This window comes from Callospermophilus lateralis, chromosome 2 (genome assembly GCF_048772815.1).
Source record: "Callospermophilus lateralis isolate mCalLat2 chromosome 2, mCalLat2.hap1, whole genome shotgun sequence".
In the NCBI taxonomy this organism is placed as follows: Eukaryota; Metazoa; Chordata; class Mammalia; order Rodentia; family Sciuridae; genus Callospermophilus; species Callospermophilus lateralis.
In genome coordinates, this window is record NC_135306.1 from 64,472,278 (window position 1) to 64,495,288 (window position 23,011).

A 23,011-nucleotide genomic window follows, 5' to 3' on the forward strand; every position below is an offset into this window, starting at 1 on the left:
CAAGTAGTTATGTCTAATTCCATTTCTCACTGTAACTGTATTGTTTCAAGGAACTTTTATTCACTTTCTTAATGGTTGATAGAAAAATTGTGCATACTTGGGAGATAGTAAAAAGTGCATTATCTTCAAAATATGCTGTAATTTATTATTTTTATTATCTAATTTGGTTTTCCATTTACTTTGTCATTTCCTTAACTTGTAGATAATGTGAAGAATTATGCCCTGTTTTAACATCCTACTGTAAAGTCTCCACAGAATCAAGTTACATCTTTATATATTGCTGTCCTTGACGAATTAGCCTGCATTGATCCATTTTTTCCCAAGATTTTTGATATTTTCTAAGTTTCATTTCTATTTTCATTACAGAATCTCATGATCTAAAGGTTCCTTGATGAACATTTTTTGAATATATGTATGACTGAAGCCAAGTGGGATACAAAGATGAAATTTGCACAGACATAAAGATAAAATTGTTTTTGAAGTATTTGACAATAGTACTAATTATTAAAGATTTTTAAATAATTATCATATAGGCCTATACTATGTATGCTTTTTACTTAATTGCTTTGAATCCTCACAGAAAGCCTTTAGGATAGATTTGATATTTTTATTTTATACAAAGTAAGTTGTGATTTAAAGAAATAAATTCATTGTCCCAATATACACACATCTAGTATCTCACAAGGACTTAAAACTAGTTATCCTGCTTCCAAATTATAAGGTCTTTCTACCTTGATCTACTGGCCTCCACAAAGGAAACCATGTGAGAACATAAATTAGTACTAAGCCATGTGTTACCACTTGCTTTAATGAGTCCTAAGAGCAAAAACAAAAGAATATTCTCTCTCAGGATAAAAGAAGTTATAGAAGAAATTTGTAGAGAAATGTTAATTTCTTTAATATGATACTGGGAATTGAATCCAGTGCCACATGCATGTTAAATAAGCACTCTACTGTTGAGCACATCCCTCACTCCAAGAAGATAAAATTTTGATCAGGCCTGGAAGGAAATAGTGGATTGGATGGTGAGAGAATTTATGTGGAGAAAACAACATGAGCATAACACGAAAAGATAAAATTAATATGCAAAAGTTTAATGGGTGATTATATCGAATTGGGAGATTGTTGGAAAATAACCATCAAGTTTTAGTCATTATTAATGAGAAGATTTTTGTATCCTAGTCTGATTACTTTTTTTATTTTTATCTAAAGTGCAATAAGGAAACACTAATTTAAACAGAAGAGTTGCATTTATGCAGAAAGAGTAGGTATTCTTAAATTCTAAAGATTTGTATTCTTCTATTAAATAGGATATTTTTACTTTTTCTCATAGATGCCCTGATAGATTGAGGGAGTTTCCTTCTATGCATAACTTACTGAGAGTGCATTTGTGTGTGTTTTGTTTTTTGTTGATGATCATGAATAAATGTTGAATTTTGTCAAGTACTTTCCCATCATTTATTGAAAAGGTTTTTTTTTTATTTTTTATTGCAAATATTGTGAATTATATCCATGGTGTTTCTAATATTCTTGGGCTAAACCCCACTTTTAACTGTATTATTATATTAGATATATTTTGTTAAAGATTTTTGACTTTATGAAGGCAATTAATCTGCAGTCTTCTTTTCTTATGTTATCTTTCTATTTTGGGTCTCAGGATTAGGCTTGCCTCATAAAAATAGTTGGGAGATGTTCCCTTATTCTCTATTTTGAAAAATTGTGTTAGATTGGCATTTTTTTTCTCTATCTGAAATGTTTGCAGAAATTCATCAGTGAAACCATTTGAGTCTAGAGTTTCATCTCTGGGAATAACTTTATTTTTATATATGTGTGATTTAGGGTTGGGATTTTTTTTTGGCAAATGTTGATAATTTGTTTCTTTTAAGTACTCTATCCATTTTGTGTAAATGATTTAATTAATTGACATTATGTTGTCTACTTTATGTCTCTTAAGATGAATAATGATGCTTCCCCCTTTCATCCATAGAATTTGTAATATGTGTCATCTTTTTCTCTTTGATGAGTGTACCTGGTGTTTATCATTTCATTTACATTTTTTTTTTTAGATTTCTCTTTCAGTGAGTTTTTTTTACTCTTTCTTCCTACTTATTTTAGATTTAATTTGTTATTCACTTTCTAGATTCTTAAAACTAGCTATACTCTGAAAATTTTCATATATTTTGAGAATCATTCAATTTAAAAGCTTTTCTAATTTCCCTTTTCCTTTTATGAATCATAGATTATATTAAATATTAATTTTAAAAAATACATCTTGTATTTTTCTGAAATCTTATTTTTTTTGATTTCAATTTTTTGGGGGGTTTCTGAGAGCATGTGCTATATTGTCTTAAGCCTTTTAAATTAATTGGGATTTATTTTCAGCATTTGAGCTGTCATGATACTAGGAAGAATGTTTATTCTGTTGCATGGAGCATCATGTGAAAGTTGTTCAAGTTGAGTTGGTTAATAATTTCTACATCTTTTCTTTGTCTTTTGATACCTATCAATTATAAGAATAGAATGCTGAAGTTTTCTTATGATTGGTGTTTGAAAGATTCATGTCTTTATATCCTTTCATTATTAACCTATTTCTGTGAGTTTTAAATATTTTTTGATAGATAGCATTATAGTGGGAGCTCACATTTTGCCCATTCCAACAATCAGGATTTAAGTTTTGTACATTAAATATAATTATTCATAGAATTTTGCATTGGATCTTAGCATCTTGTTGATTTCTATTTAACCTATCCACTCTCCTTTCATTTCCTTTATTTCTTACTTCATATAATTTCTCAAATATTGGCTCTGTGTTTTTTTTTTTTGTCTTCATTTAAGGATTAATTATGTACATTTAATTTATCACAGTCTGTGTTTAACTAATATTATACCATTTAATATATCAGAATATTGCAAAGTGTATTTTTCCAATTTCTTTTCCTGTTTTTTTTTTGTGTGTTGTTTTTGTCCTACATACATTTCACGTCTACATGTATCCTAAACCTCATTATATAATATTATTTTTTATTTACTTAGTTACCTTTTATACAAAAAATTTAAGTCCCTTTATAATTGTCTACAAATTAAGCATGTCTGATGGCCTTCATTTTTGTGTGTAGGCCCAGTTTCCATCTGATATTATTTTTCTTCATCCTAAAGAACTTTATCGTTATCTTTTTTAGATATTTGTTGGAAAAGCATTTCTAGGTCTAGAGAAAATGATTTCCCTTCATTTTTAAAGTTATTTCATTTGTTATAGAAATTTGGGTTGACTTTTTTTCCTCTCACTACTTTAAAGAAAAAATACATATATATATATATATTTAGTTGTCTTAGGCTTACGTTGTTTTTGAATGAGAAGTGTTCAGTCATTCTAATATTTCTTGTCCTGTCAATTAGGGATCTTTTTTTTTCTGTCTGTTTTAATTTTTTCCTCTTTATTACTGATTTTCAGCAATTTATTTATAAGGCTAATTTTTTTTGTCTATACATTAGTATACATTAAACTTCTTAGATCTTTGCAATTATAGTTTTAATTGAATTTGGAAGAAATTCTACCATTTTTTCCTCAAATATGTTTTCTATTACTTCTTTGTCTGGGACTCCTCCTTGATATTATTCATTGATTCCCTGAGTTTTCTTTTTTGTCTTTGTTCTTCATGACAGATAACGTTTATTGTTGGGCTTTCCAGATAACTGGTCTTTTCTTCATTATAAAAATCTGCTCACTTCCAGTGAATTATTCATTTCAGATGTTATATTTTCCAGCTGAATAAATAGTACTTGTTTTTTTATTTCATAGCTTCTTTATTTTCTCATCATTTTTTATGTTTATGTGTATTTATCATTAGCTGTTCTTGAGTCTCCTACTACTTTTTGTCATTTCTAGGTTTGTTGCTGATAGGTATCATAATCTTGATTTCTTTTTCTTCTAGTGATATGTCACATTTTTCTTGCTTCTTTATATGTCTATTTTTTTTCATTAGTTTCTAGGTATTGTGATTCTTAAATGTCTAACTACTTTTTGTACAGTGTGAAAGGAAAGTGACCACAACACTCAGAGCAACCAAAAGATCTTTATTGCAGCAGTGCAACAAAGAGAAAAGAAAGAAGGAGAGAGAGAGAGAGAGAGAGAGAGAGAGAGAGAGAGAGAGAGAGAGAGAGAGAGGGAGGGAGGGGAAGCGCACGCAGGAGAGACAGAGAAAGCGAGAAAGAGGGGGGCCTGGCAGGAGGGAGTTTTTATAGCCCAAATCTAATGGGGCCTCTGGGTCTGCAAGCTGCATTGTTGGCTCAAGGGGGGGTTAAGTGTTCAGCCTTGAGAGGGGTTGAATGTTCAGACTTAAGGCAAAGGGTAATAAAGGTCCAGATAGAGGGGGGTTTGAGTGCGTGGGCTATCTTGCAGCCAACATCTGTTCAGCCTGCCCTGCAGACAACACAGTTCAGCTTGCTCTGCACTCAACATTCCTCCCTTTTTGTTTTTCTAAGTGACATGGGGGGGGCGTAAAGTCCTCTGGCTACTTCCTGCTTAATGGTGGGCAGCATTAGACCAAGAAGGGGAAGTGGAGGAATGTTCGGGGGACAGGTCTGAGAACACCAGGGCAGCCAGAAATAACACTCAGTGGCTACAGACAACTACTGTGGTAAGGGTAAAGTCCATAAAAGTTCCTTGAGGCCACAAGTCTTTGATGGCATCAAACCAGTCCTGGATGGAGGAGATTCTTGGTATCAGCCACTGTTCCTGTAGCCGGGACTCTAGGAAGTATTGGAGGTGGCTTGGTTGAATCCAGTAATGTTGAGGGTCACAGCCCGATTGCAGCCAGTGGAAGGGCAATCGCCTTGACCCATAAACCTAGAGTGGGTGGTGTCATCCTGGTGTCATGTCGCTTGGTTTAGAAGCGGTATCTGTGGTTTGAGATAAAAACTTGAGAGAGAATAATGATTAATAAAAGAAGAAGAGGGTTGGTGAGAAATTTTGAGTTTGGTGGACATGGTGGAAGTCCAGGACTGGACATTTGGAACAAGTGCCTTTTTAAGGTGGGAGACATGGTGGTACCAGGGGGAGTTTAGGTTTTGATGCTTCCTTGTGGGGATACTGTAGAGCAGACAGAATAAACAGAGTGGACGTGCTGGAGAGTAGTTCTCATTCCTAAGAAGTGAAAGAGGGGTTGTGAAAACTGGAAAAAGGGGTTAGAGAGGGTTTTAGATGGGCACAGAGTCTCTGGAGCCAGAGGAGTTGGTCATGAGTTGTAGGTTTCCATCTTGGGCATCAGGGCTGGTAGTCTTAAAGAAGTAGTTGATTGACCAGCTTGTTGGTGAATTTGTGTATCTGATCTTGCATGAACTTCTGTAGGGAATTTAATAGACAGGGTCCTATTAGGAGAAATATAGAGAGGACTAATAGGGGTCCTGTGAGGGGGAGGAGCCTAGGCCATACTTAACTAAACATTCCCCATGGAGCCTGTTGGCTTAGTTGCTGTCTCCTCTTTTCTAGCTGTTCTTGTCCTTTATTACTCCCAGGAATGACTGTGTTTTGGCTTAATTGTTTTTGGTAGGTATTTAAGATCAAGTTGGTCAAAATTAACTTTGTTTCTATCTATTGTTAAGAGTCAGCCGAGTTCCCAGAGGGGTCACTTGTGGGGGAACTTGAGAGCAGCTTCTTAGTTCTGCTAGTGCCATTTGCGCTAGGATGGGTCCAGGTCTTGCTTGACCATGTGGCTTCCCTTGGAAGCATCAGGGATGTCTCCTGTCTCCATTGACCCTCCTGTTCACAGCAAGTGCACTGATTGGCTTTTCATTCTCCAGTGGTCTCAATAATCTCCCTGATCAGGAGGTTATGTGACCCAGAGTTGCAAAGCTCTTTAGAGAAGTTCCCTTTTCCCTGGATTCAGACTGACTCAGAGGGCCAGAGCTAAATATTGGTTTTCTTGGCCATTTTAATTTAACTTCAAGTCTTGATCATAAACATCCAGCAATGTCAGTTTTACCCTAAATTAAGAGTAGTGGGCTTTAGCTGAAGTCTGGCCTACTTTTGAGTCATTCTTACATGTAGTAAGATGGGAGGCATAGCCTTATCTCAGGTAAGCCAGGGCTCTTTATAAATCTTAGGTAAAGTGTTCTAGTATTGAAGCTGATCTTTTTTTTATATTATTTTATAAAGTTTACATATATTGTTGCTTGATGTCACATGAATACTAGGTAATACAGTATATTACAATTACATTTTACCCAGTGTATAGAACTTTATATTAATCTTATTGACAACAGGTCCAGTTATAGAACATTAAATGATATAAATAAATCTCCAATATGTTATTTTTATAAGCCTAAAATAACCATGCAACCTTTTGGAGAACACCAGCTTGATAGAATTTTTTTTTTAAAGCTTCTATCTTAATGACATATACCTGGAAAATATGAACGCATTTAATATACAAAGAAGAGTAATAGTACCACAATTATTATTGATGTTTTTATATTAATCAAGTTTAACTTTTAAAGAAATAACATTACAATATTGTAAAGTAACAGTTGTTGTTTAACCATAGTTGTGTAATGCTTAATTCCTTCTATTAAATCCATACTTAAAACCTTCTAATTTCTCTTTCCTATCTGTTAACTTTTTCTTTATTCACACTTTGAAACAGTCCTTGTAAATTTCTGAATTTAGGCAAATTATTCCACTTTAAAAAGAGATATTTTGTTATTTGCAGTACACAATTAATCACATCTGTTGACCATTTCATGAAAACATGAACAATGTTTAGATATATAGAATTATACTATTGTAGGGACAGACAAGGCAAGGCACCTAAGATAGCACTGAAGATAGGGAAATAGTTTTATTTGGTTGCAGCCAGATTCAGAGGGCACTGCTTCTTTTGTAATCAATTAATCCCCTGAACCCCAAGTTTAGGTTGTTTCAGAATTTTGTACCCAACATGTAAGGGAAGGGGCTCAGAAGTTCACAGTCTGCAGAAGTTCACAAAGAGCATTTTTTTTTTTTTTCCTCTGTTCTGGGCAAGTTAACCCTTCAAGGACACTTGGGATGGGGAGAGCTTTTTCTTCCCTTTCTCTCCTCTTCCCGCCACCCTCCCTACCCCGCCAGCTGTTATCAGGGAGCTCAGTTGGTAACTTCCTTATCTTAGACATGTAGCCTTCTCTGTGAAGCTCCAGGTCAAAGCCAGAGGCCTTGTTTTACATATTTTGTGAAAAACTAGTAAGGGGGTGTCCAGCTTTTTGAGTGCTGATTTTTCCAGCCAGTGACCAAGTAAAACAGGCAACCGGAAAATAGGAAGTTTATCTACATTAAACTTTTTTAGTAGAGATTCTTTTGCTGAAAGTCCTAAAATCAGCCATGGTGAAGATTTCTGGAGAAGGTCAGTTAAGACTTTTCTGTGGGCCTGAGTAAGGAGGGGGAAGACAGGAAGGTGGGGCTGAGAGCAGCTCAGTGGATCTGAGAATGAGGAAGGAGTGATGTAAAAGAACAGGATTTTCCCTAGCAAGGAAAACTTGAGCAGTGGAACAGGTAGAGCAGAAGGGAGGATGGGAGTGAATATTCCAAAAAGCCTGTAAGGGACAATTGTTAGTAACCTGTTTTCAGTGATGACAAAGCAACTTTAAAGGCCATTTTCACCAGATCTCTGGTAGGGGTCCAAGGGTTCTCCTCAGCTTGTTTGAGCTTTGGGTTAGCTGGTAAGAGGACCTGGTGGGACCTGGTGTGGGCGCTGACAGAAGAAGAGAGGAGTGAGTGGGTGAAGGGATTCCTTCAGTACCTGCTACCTCAGAAAAGAGGCAATGGTTTGAGGAAAGGCGGTTGTTTAGGTTTTTGATCTAGTGAGTGGAGAGGAGAAGTCAGGTTGTTCAGGTGGGAGAAACAGTGGAGGGGCTGGGGCAGAAGGTTGAGGGTGAGTACCTATTTGAGCCGGGTGACAGGGTAGAAATTCATCAGTAGGGTCAAAAGTAGTGCATGAGTCCAGAGGAGGAGAAGATTGGGGATCAGTGGTTGTGGGTGTTGGTTTGTAAGCTAGAAGAATTTGCAGAGGTCTGCAAGAGGTGCAGAGGGCACAAGCAAGAAGAAAGCTTTGATATAGCAACTTTTTACCCATTTTTTTGAATGCTCACAGTAATTGTAGAGATCCCTTAGAATGGAGGGATTAGGGACCCAAAAGGAGGGCCATCTGCTTTGGTTGTCTAAGGGATAAGTAGGCCAGGCCTGGGTGCTATATTTGATCAATTTTGGGGGTTTGATGTCTGGTGTCGAGGCATTGTAGGGGAAACTGATTTATTGGCAAAAGGGGCGTCCCCACTAGAGCCAAAAATCAGGAGTGCCTTAGTGGCAGGTTCAAACCGCAGAGATTGGTCATCACCGAATCCTGACAGTCGAAGCTCTCGTCCTGGACGGAGCCGGAGCCGTGGGAGACCTTGGCCAAGGCTTTTCGGGACCCCCTCCTGGAGAGGCCAGATACTCCCAGGGCCGGAAAGAGGGAAAAGAGAGAGACAGGGGAAGAGAGAGAAGGGGAGGGTAAGCGTCTGAGGACTAGGATTTTAGGAAAGCCACCGAGGCCGTGAAGGTCTGGGTGGGGTGTGATGTTCAGTTCTCTGTTATGTGTCCCCAGAGGTTACACAGTCCTTTGAGGGAGACCTACAAAGCCTATGTGGTAAACTACCAGCTGGGAAGGGAAGGGGAATAATTTTGAACCCAGGAGTCTATTCTGCCCGAGGAAGGAGTCCCTGAGGCCACCGTAGCCTTAAAGGCTGTGGTGGGGTGTTTTCCTCCCCGCAGGTGGGCAAAGAGGTTTGCCAGACAATCAGTGGTCAAATCCTCCTGACACCATCATTGGGTTTAGGACTCCAGGAAGGGGAAACTCACCAATCGAAGGCCAGTGGTGGATGGAGTTCTGGCAGTCGAGAAAATGGGTTCAGACCATCCGGTGAGTGGCACTTCCGAAGGAAGAGGTACCCAAAAGTGGGTTTTAACCCTATCCTGGGTTTCTGCACCAATGAAAGGAAAATGACTACAACACTTGGAGCAACGAAAAGATCTTTATTGCAGCAGTGCAAGAAAGAGAAAAGAAAGGAAAGAGGAAAGAGAGGGGGGGGGAAGCACATGCAGGAGAGAGACAGAGAAAGCAAGAGAGATAGCAAGAGAGAGGGGGGCCTGGCAGGAGGGAGTTTTTATAGCCCAAATCTAATGGGGCCTCTGGGTCTGCAAGCTGCCTTGTTGGCTCAAGGGGGGGTTAAGTGTTCAGCCTTGAGAGGGGTTGAATGTTCAGACTTGAGGCAAATGGTGATAAAGGACCAGATAGAGGGGGGTTTGAGTGCGTGGGCTATCTTGCAGCCAAAATCTGTTCAGCCTGCCTTGCAGACAACACAGTGTTCATTCAATTCCTTGTAATTTAGCTTGATCTTTTCAAGGCTTGTTTCTTGGCTTTGTTAGGATAGGCCTAAGGTAGTTTTTACTCCAGGGCTAGTTTAGCCCTATTACTAAGACTTGATTCTTCTGGCATGTGTATAGAATGCCCTTTGTGTTCACTAAAGTCTTTTCACTATGGCTGGTCAGACCTTGGAACTCTCTGCATCTACATATGTGTAGCTTAGTATTTAACAATAGACTTAGGGTGATCTCTATGTATATTTATATGTATCTATTTCTCACCCTAAGCCTTTCTCTGACACTGCCACAAATTGGAACTGCCTTAGACCTCCCCAGTTATAGGCTCTCTGTCTCCTCACCTCAGTGTGAAAAATGCTTCTAGGTGAGAAGCCAGGATCATTGCAGGATGTACTTTGTTTTCATTTTCATGGGGATTACAATCTTATGATGCCTTTTGTTGAATGACTGAAAACATCATTTTACACAGTTTGTCTTATGTGCATAAGGGCATTTCCAGTAGTTACCTCACTTCTTTTCTTATCACTAAGAGTAACCACTTTGAGAAGTTTGGTGTGTATCCTTATCTCCTTTGTGTAACTTTGTGTATACATACACGTGTGTAGATAAAAACACATGTAAACACACTTGACTTACACTTGTGTGTGTAAATATATTTACTTTTATATATAACCACAAATCCAATCATTAAAAGTATTGTTCTGCAACATACTTTTTAACTTGGGAATATATCTTAAAGATTTTGCTATTAAAATGCAATCTTTTAAAAAATATCAACCATGTATTCTCCAGAATGGTTTTATGGTAATTTATTAAATGATTCTACTTTTCCTGGTCATTAAGATTTTTCTTTTGACATTTTATTCTTATAAACTGTATTTTAAAAAATAATATTGTACAGCAACTCTTCAGATGGTAAATTTTCCTGTAGAAGAAATTCACTAATATATCAAATATCATGCCATTTCATAAATTTTCTTTCAAAATTGACCATATTTATAATTATTCTGTACTGTACATAAGCCTGTTTTTATAAGAAATTGTCCATTGTTGATATAATCCCTTTGGTAATTTTTATGATTCTAGAGTAAAAGGTAACTTTCCTTTTTAAATTATAGTTTTATTAGTTCTTTATAATTATACATAATAGTGGAGTTTATTGTGACATACTCACACATGCACATATTTCTTTTAATTTGAAGATCTGTGCCTTTCTAAAATCTACATTTATTGTTCATCTGTAATTTAAATTTTGTGACCTGTTTAATAATATACTCCATTTTCTACTGTTTTAGTTCTTTTCTTATTGATTTATAAGAGTATTTATATACAGGATATGATATTAAATATAGTGTATTTATTCAGGGGTACTTCAAGATTTTAAATTCTGTTTATGTTGCTATTTACCCCACAAATGTTTTTCTTTTTTTGTTATTTCAAATATGGCTGGCCCTCAATTATTTTTTGGAAGATTTTTCTTAAGATGATAAGTATTTACACAGTTTTTTTTTAATGCTATCCATTTTTATATTTTTTCTTTCAAATAGAATATTTACATGTACGTGTATATACACACTTTTAAAATATTTTTAGTTCGTAAAACACAGATTTGTCTAGAGCAGATTTAGTATTAAAGCAAAATTGAGAGAATACAGAGATTTTCCATATACCCCTTACTCCCACACGCTTACAGCCTCTCCCATCAATATCTCCCGCCAGTGTGGTACATTTGTTAAAATTGGTGAACCTACTTTGCCATATCATTATCACCCACAATCCATAATTTACATTAGAGTTCAGTCTTGGTATTGCATATTCTATGGTTTTGAACAAATGAATAATGAAATATGTCTACCATAATAGAAACATCCATGGTAGTTTCATTGCCCTAAAAATCCTGTGTGTTCTCCTTTTAATTCCTGCCTTCTCTTAACTCCTGGAAACCACTAATCTTTTGTGTCTCTGATTTTTTTTTTTTGTCTTTTTCAGAATATTATGTAGTTGGAATCATATAGTTTGTAACCTTTGCAGATTGGCCCCTGTCATTTATTAATATGTACCCATGTCATTTCATGACTTGGAAGCTCATTTCTTTTTAGTGCTGAATGATATTCCATTTTTTGAATGTTCTACAGTTTATTTATCCATTCAACTACTGAAGATAAACTTAGTAGCTAGCCTGTTTTGGTGATTATAAATAAAGCTGCTTTAACATGTGCCTTTTGTGTGTGTGTGTGGACATAAGTTTTCAACTCCTTTGGTAAATATAAGGGAGCATGATTACAGGATTATATTAGTAAGTGTGGTTTTGTTAGAAACTTACAATATACTTTCCAAAGTGTGTATCATTTTGCATTCCCACCCGCAATGAAAATTGTTGTTTGTCTACATCCTTATCAGCATCTGCCATTGTCCCGATGGATTTTGGCTATTCTTATTTGATATTCTGGATTTTGATATCTCACTGTTGTTTTGTTTTTCTGATCACATACGATATAGAGCATGTTTTCACATGTTTGTTTGCCATCTGTACATTTTCTTTGGTATTTTTTCTTATTTTGGTGCTTTTGATAACAAAGTTGTTTATTTTCTTATTGTTGAGTTTTAAGAATTCTTAATATATTTTGGATGCCAGTCCTAATCAGGTATATTTTTTGCAAATATTTTATTCTGTTCTGTGGCTTACCTTTTTGTTCTCTTCGTAGTATCTTTCACATAGCAGAAGTTTTGAAATTTAATGAAATTCAGTTTATCAATTCTTTGTTTTATGGGTCACTCCTTTGGTATATCTGAAATATCACCAAACCCAAGGCCATATAGATTTTCTATAAACACTTTTATATAACTATTAATATTTTTCTTTTAAAAATGTTTTTATTAGGACATTGCAGTTATGCATGCTAGTGGGGTTCATTTTTGTATATTCATAAATGTATGTAGCATAATTTGTTCATTTCAATCCTCAGTACTTTCTTTTCCCTCCCCTTCCACCTCCCTCCCCTTATATTCTTCATTTATTCTATTGGTTTTCCTTCTGTTTTTTTATTGTTTTTTAATTGATGAATTAGAGTTATACATAGTAGAGTTCCTTATGATATATTCATATATGCATATAGCATTGTTTAATCAATTGCATTCCACATTTTCTCCCATTTCCCATCTCTTCTCCTTCCCCTTTGATCTCCTTTTTCTAGTCCACTGTTCTTCCTTCTAATTACCCAATCAATAAATGGGCAAATATACTAAAAAGACCTTTCTTAAAAGAAGAAATACAATTGACCAAGAAATATATGAAAAATGTTCAACATCCTTAGCAATCAGGGGAATGGGCATCAAAACTACACTGAAATTTTATCAATTAGAATGGGAAATCATCAAGAATGAAAATAACAATAACTGTAAGGATGTGGGATAAAAGGCACACTCATGCAGTGTTGGTGATACTGCAAATTATACTTTGGAAGCAGTATGGAGATTCCTCAAAAGACTAGGAATGGAACTGCTATGTGACCCAGCTGTCCTACTCTGTGTCATTTATTCAAAAGAACTAAAATCAGTTTGCTACAGTGATATAAGAATACTAATGTTCATAGCAGTGCAATTCACAATAGCCAAGTTATGCAGCCAGCCTAAGTGCTTGTCAACAGATGAATGGATAAAGAAAATGTGGTGTATAGACACAGTGGAGCTTTACTCAACCATAAAAAAGAATGAAATTATGTCATTTGCTGCTGAATGGATGGAACTAGAGAGCAATATGCTGACTAAAATAAGCCAGACTTAGAAAATCAAGGGTCAATTTTTTTTCTCATATGGAGAATATAGAAACAGGAACTATTAGTCATTTTCTTGTGAAATTCCACATGTACATTTGTTTTTAGTTTTGCTTAGTGTGTATATAAATGCATATATATATAATTTATATATATATGTGTCTTCATACAAACAATTTTAAATTTTTTTCATGAATATATTTTTTATTACTTCTGAATTTTGTAGCCAGGCAAATTAACAACTAGGTGGGTAAAAGAAATGCATTAATATATTGTTTTATGGCACAACATACTATCATGTAATGATCTCCAGGTTAATTCTTGTAATTAAGAAAAAAGCAAGGTTCACTATCATGTGTATAGTATGCTACTTTTTGTAATACAATAAGGTGTATGCATACATATGTATGTGTGTATGCGAGCATGTGTACATGTGTGTAGATGTATCCATAAATGGGTACTTATGCATAAATTCATACATATTTGCTTATTTTCCAAAAGGACATAAAGGAAAAGAAAAGCAATGAAAAGGATAAACCACAAATTAATTAAAATGGTTACCTGTAGGGAGAAGGAGTAAGTATGATAGACTTAGGATTGGAAGTAAGATTGTTTACCCAAATATGATCCTGTTTTATAATTTTTATTTTGAAAACATGTAACTGCTTCCCATAATGATAAATAGGATTAAAACTAAATACAGGAAATCCTAAAAATAAAAAGAAAGCTAAATAAATAAATTTAACTGTATAACAAGTTGTTGACTTAGTTCCAAACATTCGAAAGCATAGGGATACACCATGTCTCACCTTTTCATTGCTGAGACAAAATACCTGAGAAAAACAAATTAAAGAAGGAAAGACTTATTTTGGTTCATGGTTTCAGAAGTTTCAGGATTACTGGCTGGCTTCCAGGCAAAAACATTTAGTGGAGTAAAACTGTTCATCTCATGGCAGCTGGGAAGGTAGGAAGTTGGGAGACAGATAGATGTAGGGAAGAAGGGGCCAGAACAAAATATGCTCTTCTAGGAAATGCCCCCAGTGACCCACTTCCTCCAACTAGATCCTACCTCCTACAGTTTCTACTACCTCCCAATAATGCCATCAGATTATGAATACCTCAATGGATTAATCAACTGATGAGGTCAGATCCCTCATGATAGAATTATTTCCTAGGAGTTCCACTTCTGAACTTCGCTGCATTAGGGATCAAGCCTTCAATACATGAAACTTTAGTGGACTTTTCAGATAGAAGCCATAACATTGTTATATAACCCTTGAGTTACATGTTAAGGGGAAAAAAGGGAACAAAGTTACAGTATTTGGTATTTTAGTAATATTTGTATTTTTATTTTAAAGCTATGTCAGATTTCATAGTAAAGTAAATAAGTGGTCATGTTAAAATCTCCATGAAGCAAAATTTTTAGCATAAAGCAAATATGTGCACATATTATGTCCCAGTCTGCTAAATTTATATATACATGTAATTAAATTGAAAAAAAATCAGTAGAATGTGATATATATTTTTTTCTTTTCTATAAATATTTGCATCTTCTAGTTCAGTCCAGTGAAAAGAGGTAGAAATGCAAAGCACCCTTGTGGTCACCATTCATAGGTCCAGTCTTTAAATACAGTTTTCCACTAAGATATGCCAGTCTTTTTGAAGAAATATATGACTCTAGTTCTGAGGTAGAATATATAAGACAGAAGGCTGGGATATAATTTCATAACAGAAAGCAGCAGTGTTAAGAAAGATATTGTGGTCATTTCTTAGGAACCAGTTTGGAGAGGCTATCATTGACCAGAGATGGAAGAATTTTAACAAGAATAACAGACTTGTTAGGGATGAAAACATAAAATATGGTCAAAAGCTGCAACTCATAAGGACAAAAACAAAACAATATAAGCAAAATACTGCATTAGTCACCTTTGAAGGACTGGAAGATTTCATCATTGTTTTAAAATAAAAATAGTAGGATATTGCTTTGTCTTATTCTTCCTGCAAGAGCCTTATTTCAAAATAAGTAATTAATGAGAGAAATTTCTTGTTTGAAAAAGTCTGTAGTAAATGAAGAAAGAATAGCTGAATTGGACTACCACAAGTTTAAAATTTTTATTAATTATAATACCTTGGGGATTAATGTCTTCAAGTAAAACATGATAGGGAGCCTTATTATACACCAATCCAGCTAAAAAAACACAACCCCATCAATCAAACTTAAGGACAGAAAGACATCCAGTTATATGCCAACTGATATGATACAATAGGAAGTGTACTTTAAAAAAAAAATGGAACTGTTCAACACCATAGACTTTAACTACCAGTTTATATGATATATAGGAAATGCAAGGAACATACGAAATGGCACTTTAGGACTGCTATTAGCTAAATCTGGAATGCCATAAATTTAGATAGATGATACATTTTCTTTAAGTGGTAATAGGCAGGAAATAAAAAGAATGAAAAATTGTTAGATCCAAAAATAGAAACAAAATATCAATCAAATGCAATATGTATACCTAGTTTAGATTCTGAATTGAAGAAATCAACACTGCAGAGCCATTGAAATAATTAGGGAAATTTGAAAAATGACTAAATTTTCGATGATATTGTTAATTTTTAATATGTGATGTTATTGACTAACAAGTTTGAATATTTATCAGTGAAATCATGTATTATCTGGGATTGCTTTTAAATAATCCTCTGAGGGTTTAAAAGGAGAAGACTGTTGTTAGTGGTGGGTATTTACCTTAGAATATGAGTATATAGGATTTACTGAAGTATTTTTTCATGTTTGAGTGCTTGAAATTTCTGCGATTACTTGTCTTTAATTAAAAACTAAGTTACTTTTATTTTCAAAACTAAAATGGAAGGCATTTCATGAATAAATCATTAACATAGGAACTTTCAGAATTTTAAACCTGAAAGCCTGAAGTGTGTATTCCATATATACCTGCAAGAAAATTGCACAATTTATTCAGCATTGATGCTCTATTTGATCTTGACCCAACACAGACTTATCTTGAAGTTAGCATTCACAGGTTGATCTACACTCTAGAGAAACTATTGAGGTAAATCTAAAGCTATATATTCTCTCTTGTTTTTTGGTGTTCCCCCCACCCGCTACCCAAGTACTAGGGATCAAACCCAGGGCTTTGAGCATGCTGTACAAGTGCTCTACCACTGAGCTACATCCCTGGCCCTGCTGTGTGTTCTTTCTATCATGTCTGCTTCTCACCACATCCCAAAATTTGTTTTGCAGGTACAGCAGGTACAGACTGTGCAGCAGGTACAACATGTCTATCCAGCTCAGGTGCAGTATGTGGAAGGAAGTGACACTGTCTATACCAATGGGGCAATGTAAGTTTGTATGTGGGCGTCTTTGTAATTTCCTCACTCAGAGAGAAATAGTTTACTTTCTAACACATCCCACTCTTTCCAAATTGTTTCCTTATTTTCACAGTTATTTTTTTTACTAGAACAAAGTTATTGAAATTAAACTGATGTTTAGAGCTTTCATCTGTTTATTAAGTATATGTGTTAATTTTCTTCTCACTTAACCCTAGTAGAATATTTAATTATTGAATTTTTAGAAATTATTGAATTTTTTATGCCCTTTAATGGTTTTCCCTAGGTTGAGAAAAACTTATACCTCTTGTTAATAATTTATGTATTTTAATAATACTTTATGAAATTTATGATTTTTGTTTTATATATAAGTTGAGTTTCTGTGGGTATGTATTTACCTGTAAATTAGTATGAAACTAGCATTAGAAGTTTTGTGAGTCTTTGTACATTTACTAAGTTAGATATTCTATATAAAGCTGCCTGTTACTCAGTAAATTTTATTTTCCTGTCTGTGTCTGCCCACTAACTTATCTCTTTTGCGTTAACAATAATGCAAATTTGCAAATTCATTAGATTTTTCACTACTTTGGATTAAGAGTCAGAATGTTTCTATAAATAAAGGGGCTAAAAGTTATTAAAAGTCATCATGATGGTCTTCAACTTGAGTTTTGATTACAACTTTTGGCTTTCTGGATTTACCTGAAAATGAATTCAATCTTTCATTGACTTTTCTGCTCCCTTCCCTTCAGACTTGGTATATGCCAGGATGATAACTCTGCTTTCTTTATTCTTACTGATCTATTCTTTTCTTGAGTGATTTCATTGATCTCCATGATGTTAACCTGTAAGCTCTATGTCTGACATGAAGAGGTCAATTGTTGTTGCATATTATTATAACTAAAAACATAGAATCTTCATATAGCTATGTATTAGTTTTATTATTGTGGACAATGTACTTAAATGTTCTAACCTTTCTATTATTCATTTCATGGAAGTGGGAAGATAGTTTTCTCTTATTGAGTTATTTTGAGAATTTGAAAAAATATATTTAATGTGCTTAACACAGAGCCTGGGTACATAATAAATGATACATAACAGACACAAAGCATTTCTTTGACCTCTCTTTTGTTTCTTACTACTTTTGGTAACTGAGTAGTAGTGTTCAGAAAGCCACTACTCCTGTCTTCACCATTTACCTGTCCCTAATATAGTCAACTTTGTGCATTTTCCCCAATACTCTGCTTTCATTCGTCCATGTTTTGGGAGATTTTTTTTTTCTTCTGATGAAATAGCATTCTATGCATTCTTCGTTCTTTCCAGCCCCTCTTACCCCTGAGGTGTGATTTTTACAGACTCCCACTACTCCCACTTTTGTGGCATGAACCTTCACTCTCCTCTGCAATAAGCTTATCATTCCACTATAAAGGACAGTACTATACGGTGATTTGACCTCCAGCATTACACTATGATGATTGCTTTTTTATGTTTCATGTACCAGGAAGAACTCTCTCTGAATGGGAACTTTTTATTTTGTTGTTCAATTTACATTTACTTAGGTAGTTGAAGCTTAAGAAAAAGTTGATAAATTTCTGTTACTCTGGTGAAATCAGTAACTCTTGGCATATATTAGACACACTGAATATTCTTACCTATAGGTGATATAGGTCCAGGGCCTTTTGGAGTATGGTTTTGGAATTTCTATTATAACCCCAAACTACTGTTGATGTTCATACCAAATAAAAGAAATGCCTGCCAGTTGTAATTTTATCAGAGGAAATAAATGGCTTTCTGAACACTACTAGAGGCCACTCCTTTGTCAATTGCCATTTTTCCTTGTTTATGACATATAGTAATGATTATAGGGAAATCTGAGAATAGAAGTTTATAGATTTCACTTCTGTATAGTAGAAGGTGGCAAGGGAAAAGGGCACTATCTGTCACAGTCATTCTTCCTTTTGTACTGGTCCAAAGCAGGGTGGAAAGATTAACTCTACCACTCATGAATGCATGACTTTGGCTTCCCCTTTTTATATGCAAAATGGAAATAATTAGCTTTTGAAAAGTGCTTTATGTACCATCTGAGAAATAGTAAGCACTCAATAGACATTAATTACTGCTGTTCAGTTTTGTATTTTAGTTATTTGTTTACATTTTCTGTTCTTGTGATTATAAATTCTGAATATTGTCTTGTGCTTTTTAAAACTACCTCACCACTGACTTTAGAATTATCCAAGTGATAGGTAAATGTGAGTTGAATGAATTAATTCATTCACAAAACCTTAGAAAAACAGCATCTCTAAACTTGGTACTTTAAAATTATAGGAGCCATTTAATCACAGAAATGATTCAAAGTAAATATCTAGTGCCAGCATGTATTTTCTATGGTCCACTAGTTTGGTTGGTTAGATCATGACTAATGAGGGTCTAGGTCATGAGTTCATTTGTCACAAAGTCCAATTAGCTTTGATCTGGTCTTTGTGGGCCCACATTGCAAACTCAGCTGCAGCAATTATGTCACAAATCTGTACTCTTAGTCAAGAAGGAGAAGATGCATCTTTTTCAATATTTTATTACTATGAATTATAAATTTTGAATAGAGGTGCAGTAGAATTGCTTTTATACTTATTAAGGAAATATCATTGTGCTGGCATTAGTTATATTCAAAATTTTAGTGACTAGAAGACTATGAATATTTTTTTCTCAAACATGACCAAATATAATTTTTTCTTTTTTTCAGATTAAACTGTTCCAATTTTCTGTAATTTCGCAGTGCTGCCATTTGACTACGAAATTTTTATCTCTAATGCTTGTTTTAGACTCTTTGTGATCCTTTTTTTATTTGATGCACTTCTATGTATATTAGTAAAGAATAGTGCCATGTTCTTCTATTCTATACCATTGAATTTATAGACAGCTAGTATTTAAACCCTGACTGGGATCACAGAGTCCTATTTCTATCTGATAATAAACACTGTTGGCTAATGATACTCCCATAAGATAGAGACTCTGATCTTTATCATGAACTTTCAAGCACCCAGTATACAACCTGTTCATGCTTAGTCAGTAAACTGGTTCATGGATGCTCTTGTCACCAGCATTCTCACATTATGTAGCCATAATGCACGTGGTCTCTCTCAAGAGGTGATGACAGCCCTCACGGATATGTGTCATTGCTTGTGAGAATATGTAGTCATTATAGTTTGATGATACTACAGTGTTTACCTGGTTCTCACAGTGAATATTGACAATTGCTGCCAGTGTAACAGGCTTAACAGTATGAATTCGAGTGAGCATATATTTCAATTGAACAATTCAGACTGCTTTACAGTGCTAGGTGTTAGAGTTGCATAGCTTTTTACTCAAGGGAGAAGGTTACTTAATTCCCTTTTGCTCCTGTTTATTTTATCCTTTGTTTATTTCCTTGCAATAGTTTTTCCCAGGAGATTTTTTCCAAAGTCTAAATTATGGTCATCTGCATTTCTACAAATAATTATCATCTATAATCTCTTATTGCATACAAAGAATGTTATGGTTAAACCTGCCAAGGAATATCACACACATAGAGTCTATTTCAATTAAAATCTCATAGTGTAGTTAAGAAATCAGTTTTAAATAAAATAATTTTTCTTCTTTCCCCCATGCCATTTATTGACTCATACTTCCCCTACTTATTCCTACATTGTGCTAGTCAAAGTGGAAATAATGATATCATGCAGTATCGTGGCCAATTTAAGAAATCTTTATTTCATAAGAATTTTTCTGTATTAGCCACTCTCTGAAGCTTGTCTACTATTTAGAGACGATCAATGTAAAGTATAAAACTTATTACAACAGATACTTTACATTTACATTGTAAAGTATCTGTTGTAATAAGGATTGGCCAGCTTTCTCACAGTCTTCCCTTGAAATTATAGATTTGTCATCAATGCTAGTACAAAATTTCCCAAACCATGATCACAGAATTTTAGTTCCATAAAAGAGTCTGTGGTTAGAGAAGCAGTGCCACACTGAGACTACCTTCCTCTTGAGGACCCTCAATTCCTGTTAGACTTTAAAAAGCTCTGAGAAGTCCTATAGAAAAGAAACCCAGTATTCGAAAATATGAACTTTTTATCTGAATAGAATCTATAATATCCCTCATGCCATGGGAGATGGTACACTAATTATTGACATTGGTAGCTTATTCAGAATCTGTAAGTATTGTGAACTGGACTCTAATTTTTTAGAGTCATCTTTTGGAAATCATGTAGTTAGCACATTTTCAGAAGGTATCCTGCCTCTTCAAGCTCTTTTTACCCTCTTTAAGCAAAATAGTAAGTTTCAGTATTTGTAGAAGAAGTTGCACTATTTTATAATATTTCAAATGCTCTCTGTTTAGAAGAAGTGGTTGTATGGAATTTCTGCAGTTGAGATAGAGAGGATGCTTTCTTCACTTGTGCTTCTACTAATATACATTCTGATAGGTGTAAGAGAAGTGGATTGTGAATCCAATGCCATTTAGATTCCAGTAGGCATATGGCTGGTTACATAGGAAGCCCTCTTGGAGTCAGCACTGTCCTTCAGTAGAGAAGAGCATGTATGTAGTTAGGGAAAGACCTATTTTAATGATCACATAAATATTCCCATTACTCCAAAGATGGAAGACATTCAAGTATCTTAGAATTGACATAGTTGTGGAAATCATTTATTCTAGTTCTTCCACTTTACAGATGAGTAAGCTGAGCCCCAGAGAGGTGAAATATAATCTCACCTTTAGAATTTGTCTTTTCTGACCTTCAAAACATGATCCTTTCCATCGATTGCAAATACTGGTCTTTTGATTCTAAGTTACTTTGGACTTAGTGGTACAAGGATTGGTCAGCTAAAAATACTTTTAGTAAATATTATATGCAATAAATATTATTTTATCTGATGTGGATAAATAATAATTAAACTTCTGAATTTTTAAGTGGCTAATTATAAAGACTAAAGGATCTGTTGTTATCAATCTCTTTTCATGTTTCTTTAAAAATCCCATTGTATGTGTATATTTTTATAGCTAAATTAATTTTGTTAAAATAATGTATTCTTTGAGTTAGGAATGTAGCTAAGTGGTAGATCACTTGCCTAGCCTGCACAAAGTTCTGGGTTCCATCTCTAAAACCACAAAGTAAATAAATAAAATAAATTGTTCTTTGGATAGTCTTAAAATGTGTAGAAAAGTCCTTATTTAATAATTTTCCAACATCAGATGTTTTAGTTAAATAGCTTTTCAAGGGAATAATTATTTGACTGCCCTATCTGTGTGCCTTTTTATTACTATTCACTAATAGAACCAAATGTTGTTCAAATTTCTAAGGGACATTTGCACTGTGAATTTTCACATTCAGTTGGTTGACACCCAGAATAGTTCTGCATGATAAAACATGAAAGAATTTAGATACTTAAATTTTCACCTACTTTCTCTTCTTTTTATTGAGAAAGGAGCAAATGAAAGAGATCCTGATATGATTCTTTTATGTTTAGAACCAAAGTGTGGTATTTATTTTCTTAAAATGGACTTCAGAAACTTGTATTCAAGTATCATTTCTCTCATGACTACTAGTATAACCTCAGGCAAATAACATATTTTTCCCCAGATTTCTTAACCTTTAAAATTGGGAGTGATAGTTAATAGCATTATTTTATAACCAGGCCAGGTTTAGGAAAGGGAAGAAGTAATGAGGGGGTGGGAAGTGGGGTAATTTTTATTGTTTAAAAAAGTATTCATTTTTGATACACTTATTTTTATGAAACTCCACATGAACCTAAGGCTTGATAAAAATCTCTGCTGGAACAATATTTGAAGCAAGATTAAAAGATTTTTGTTGGAAGTATGAATATCAAAAGGTTGGGAATCACAGTTTTATGTTGTAATCCTTAAAAAGAGACTAAAGTCCCCCACTTATAATCTAAGGCTGTCACAAGGTTGAGCTTTCTAGCACCCAGCCTAAATAATCTTGACTCTGATAGAAGGTCCTAGATGCTTTCAGTGTTATTATGCAGCTGATTTGGGTGTGGGCATGCCATCTGGTGGCCTGGACTCGGTACCTTTTTTGGCTTCAATAACATATAGGCATGCCTTAGCTGCTTCCATCTTAAAGTCTTTCGTGATTGGTTGAATATTCTTTAGCTGCTTCCAAATTGATTTTCTTCTCTGGATTGCACAGAAACTGGTCTTATCAAGGTCGTGGATGGCTTTCAGTTGTTAAATCTAAAAGATGTTCTATACTAACTGTATTTGATCTCTAGCAGTCAACCAGTCAATCAACCACACTGTCCTTGAATTAATGGTGTATTGTTTGTTTCATTTTTGGCTTCTCTGACTCTTACATTCTTTTGTTTGCTTCCTACCTTATTGACTCCCTCTCAGTCCAATTATCTTTTATTTCTTGGCTAACGTCCAGAATCATATTGGTATGGATGTTTCCCTACAATTCTCTAACCAAGACCACCTTTTAAAATTTTTCTTAACTGATCATAA

The 23,011-nt window shown here is 34.6% G+C and overlaps 1 protein-coding gene across 1 annotated transcript in view; it reads left to right on the forward strand.

Annotated features, from left to right (window-relative positions):
- Window positions 1-23,011, forward strand: part of Rfx3 (regulatory factor X3) — a 310,795-nt gene that overhangs the window by 171,126 nt on the left and 116,658 nt on the right. The window contains exon 3 of the mRNA XM_076843440.2: window positions 16,424-16,521. Within this exon, the coding sequence (XP_076699555.1) occupies window positions 16,424-16,521 (98 nt within the window). The remainder of the gene's footprint in view (window positions 1-16,423; window positions 16,522-23,011) is intronic.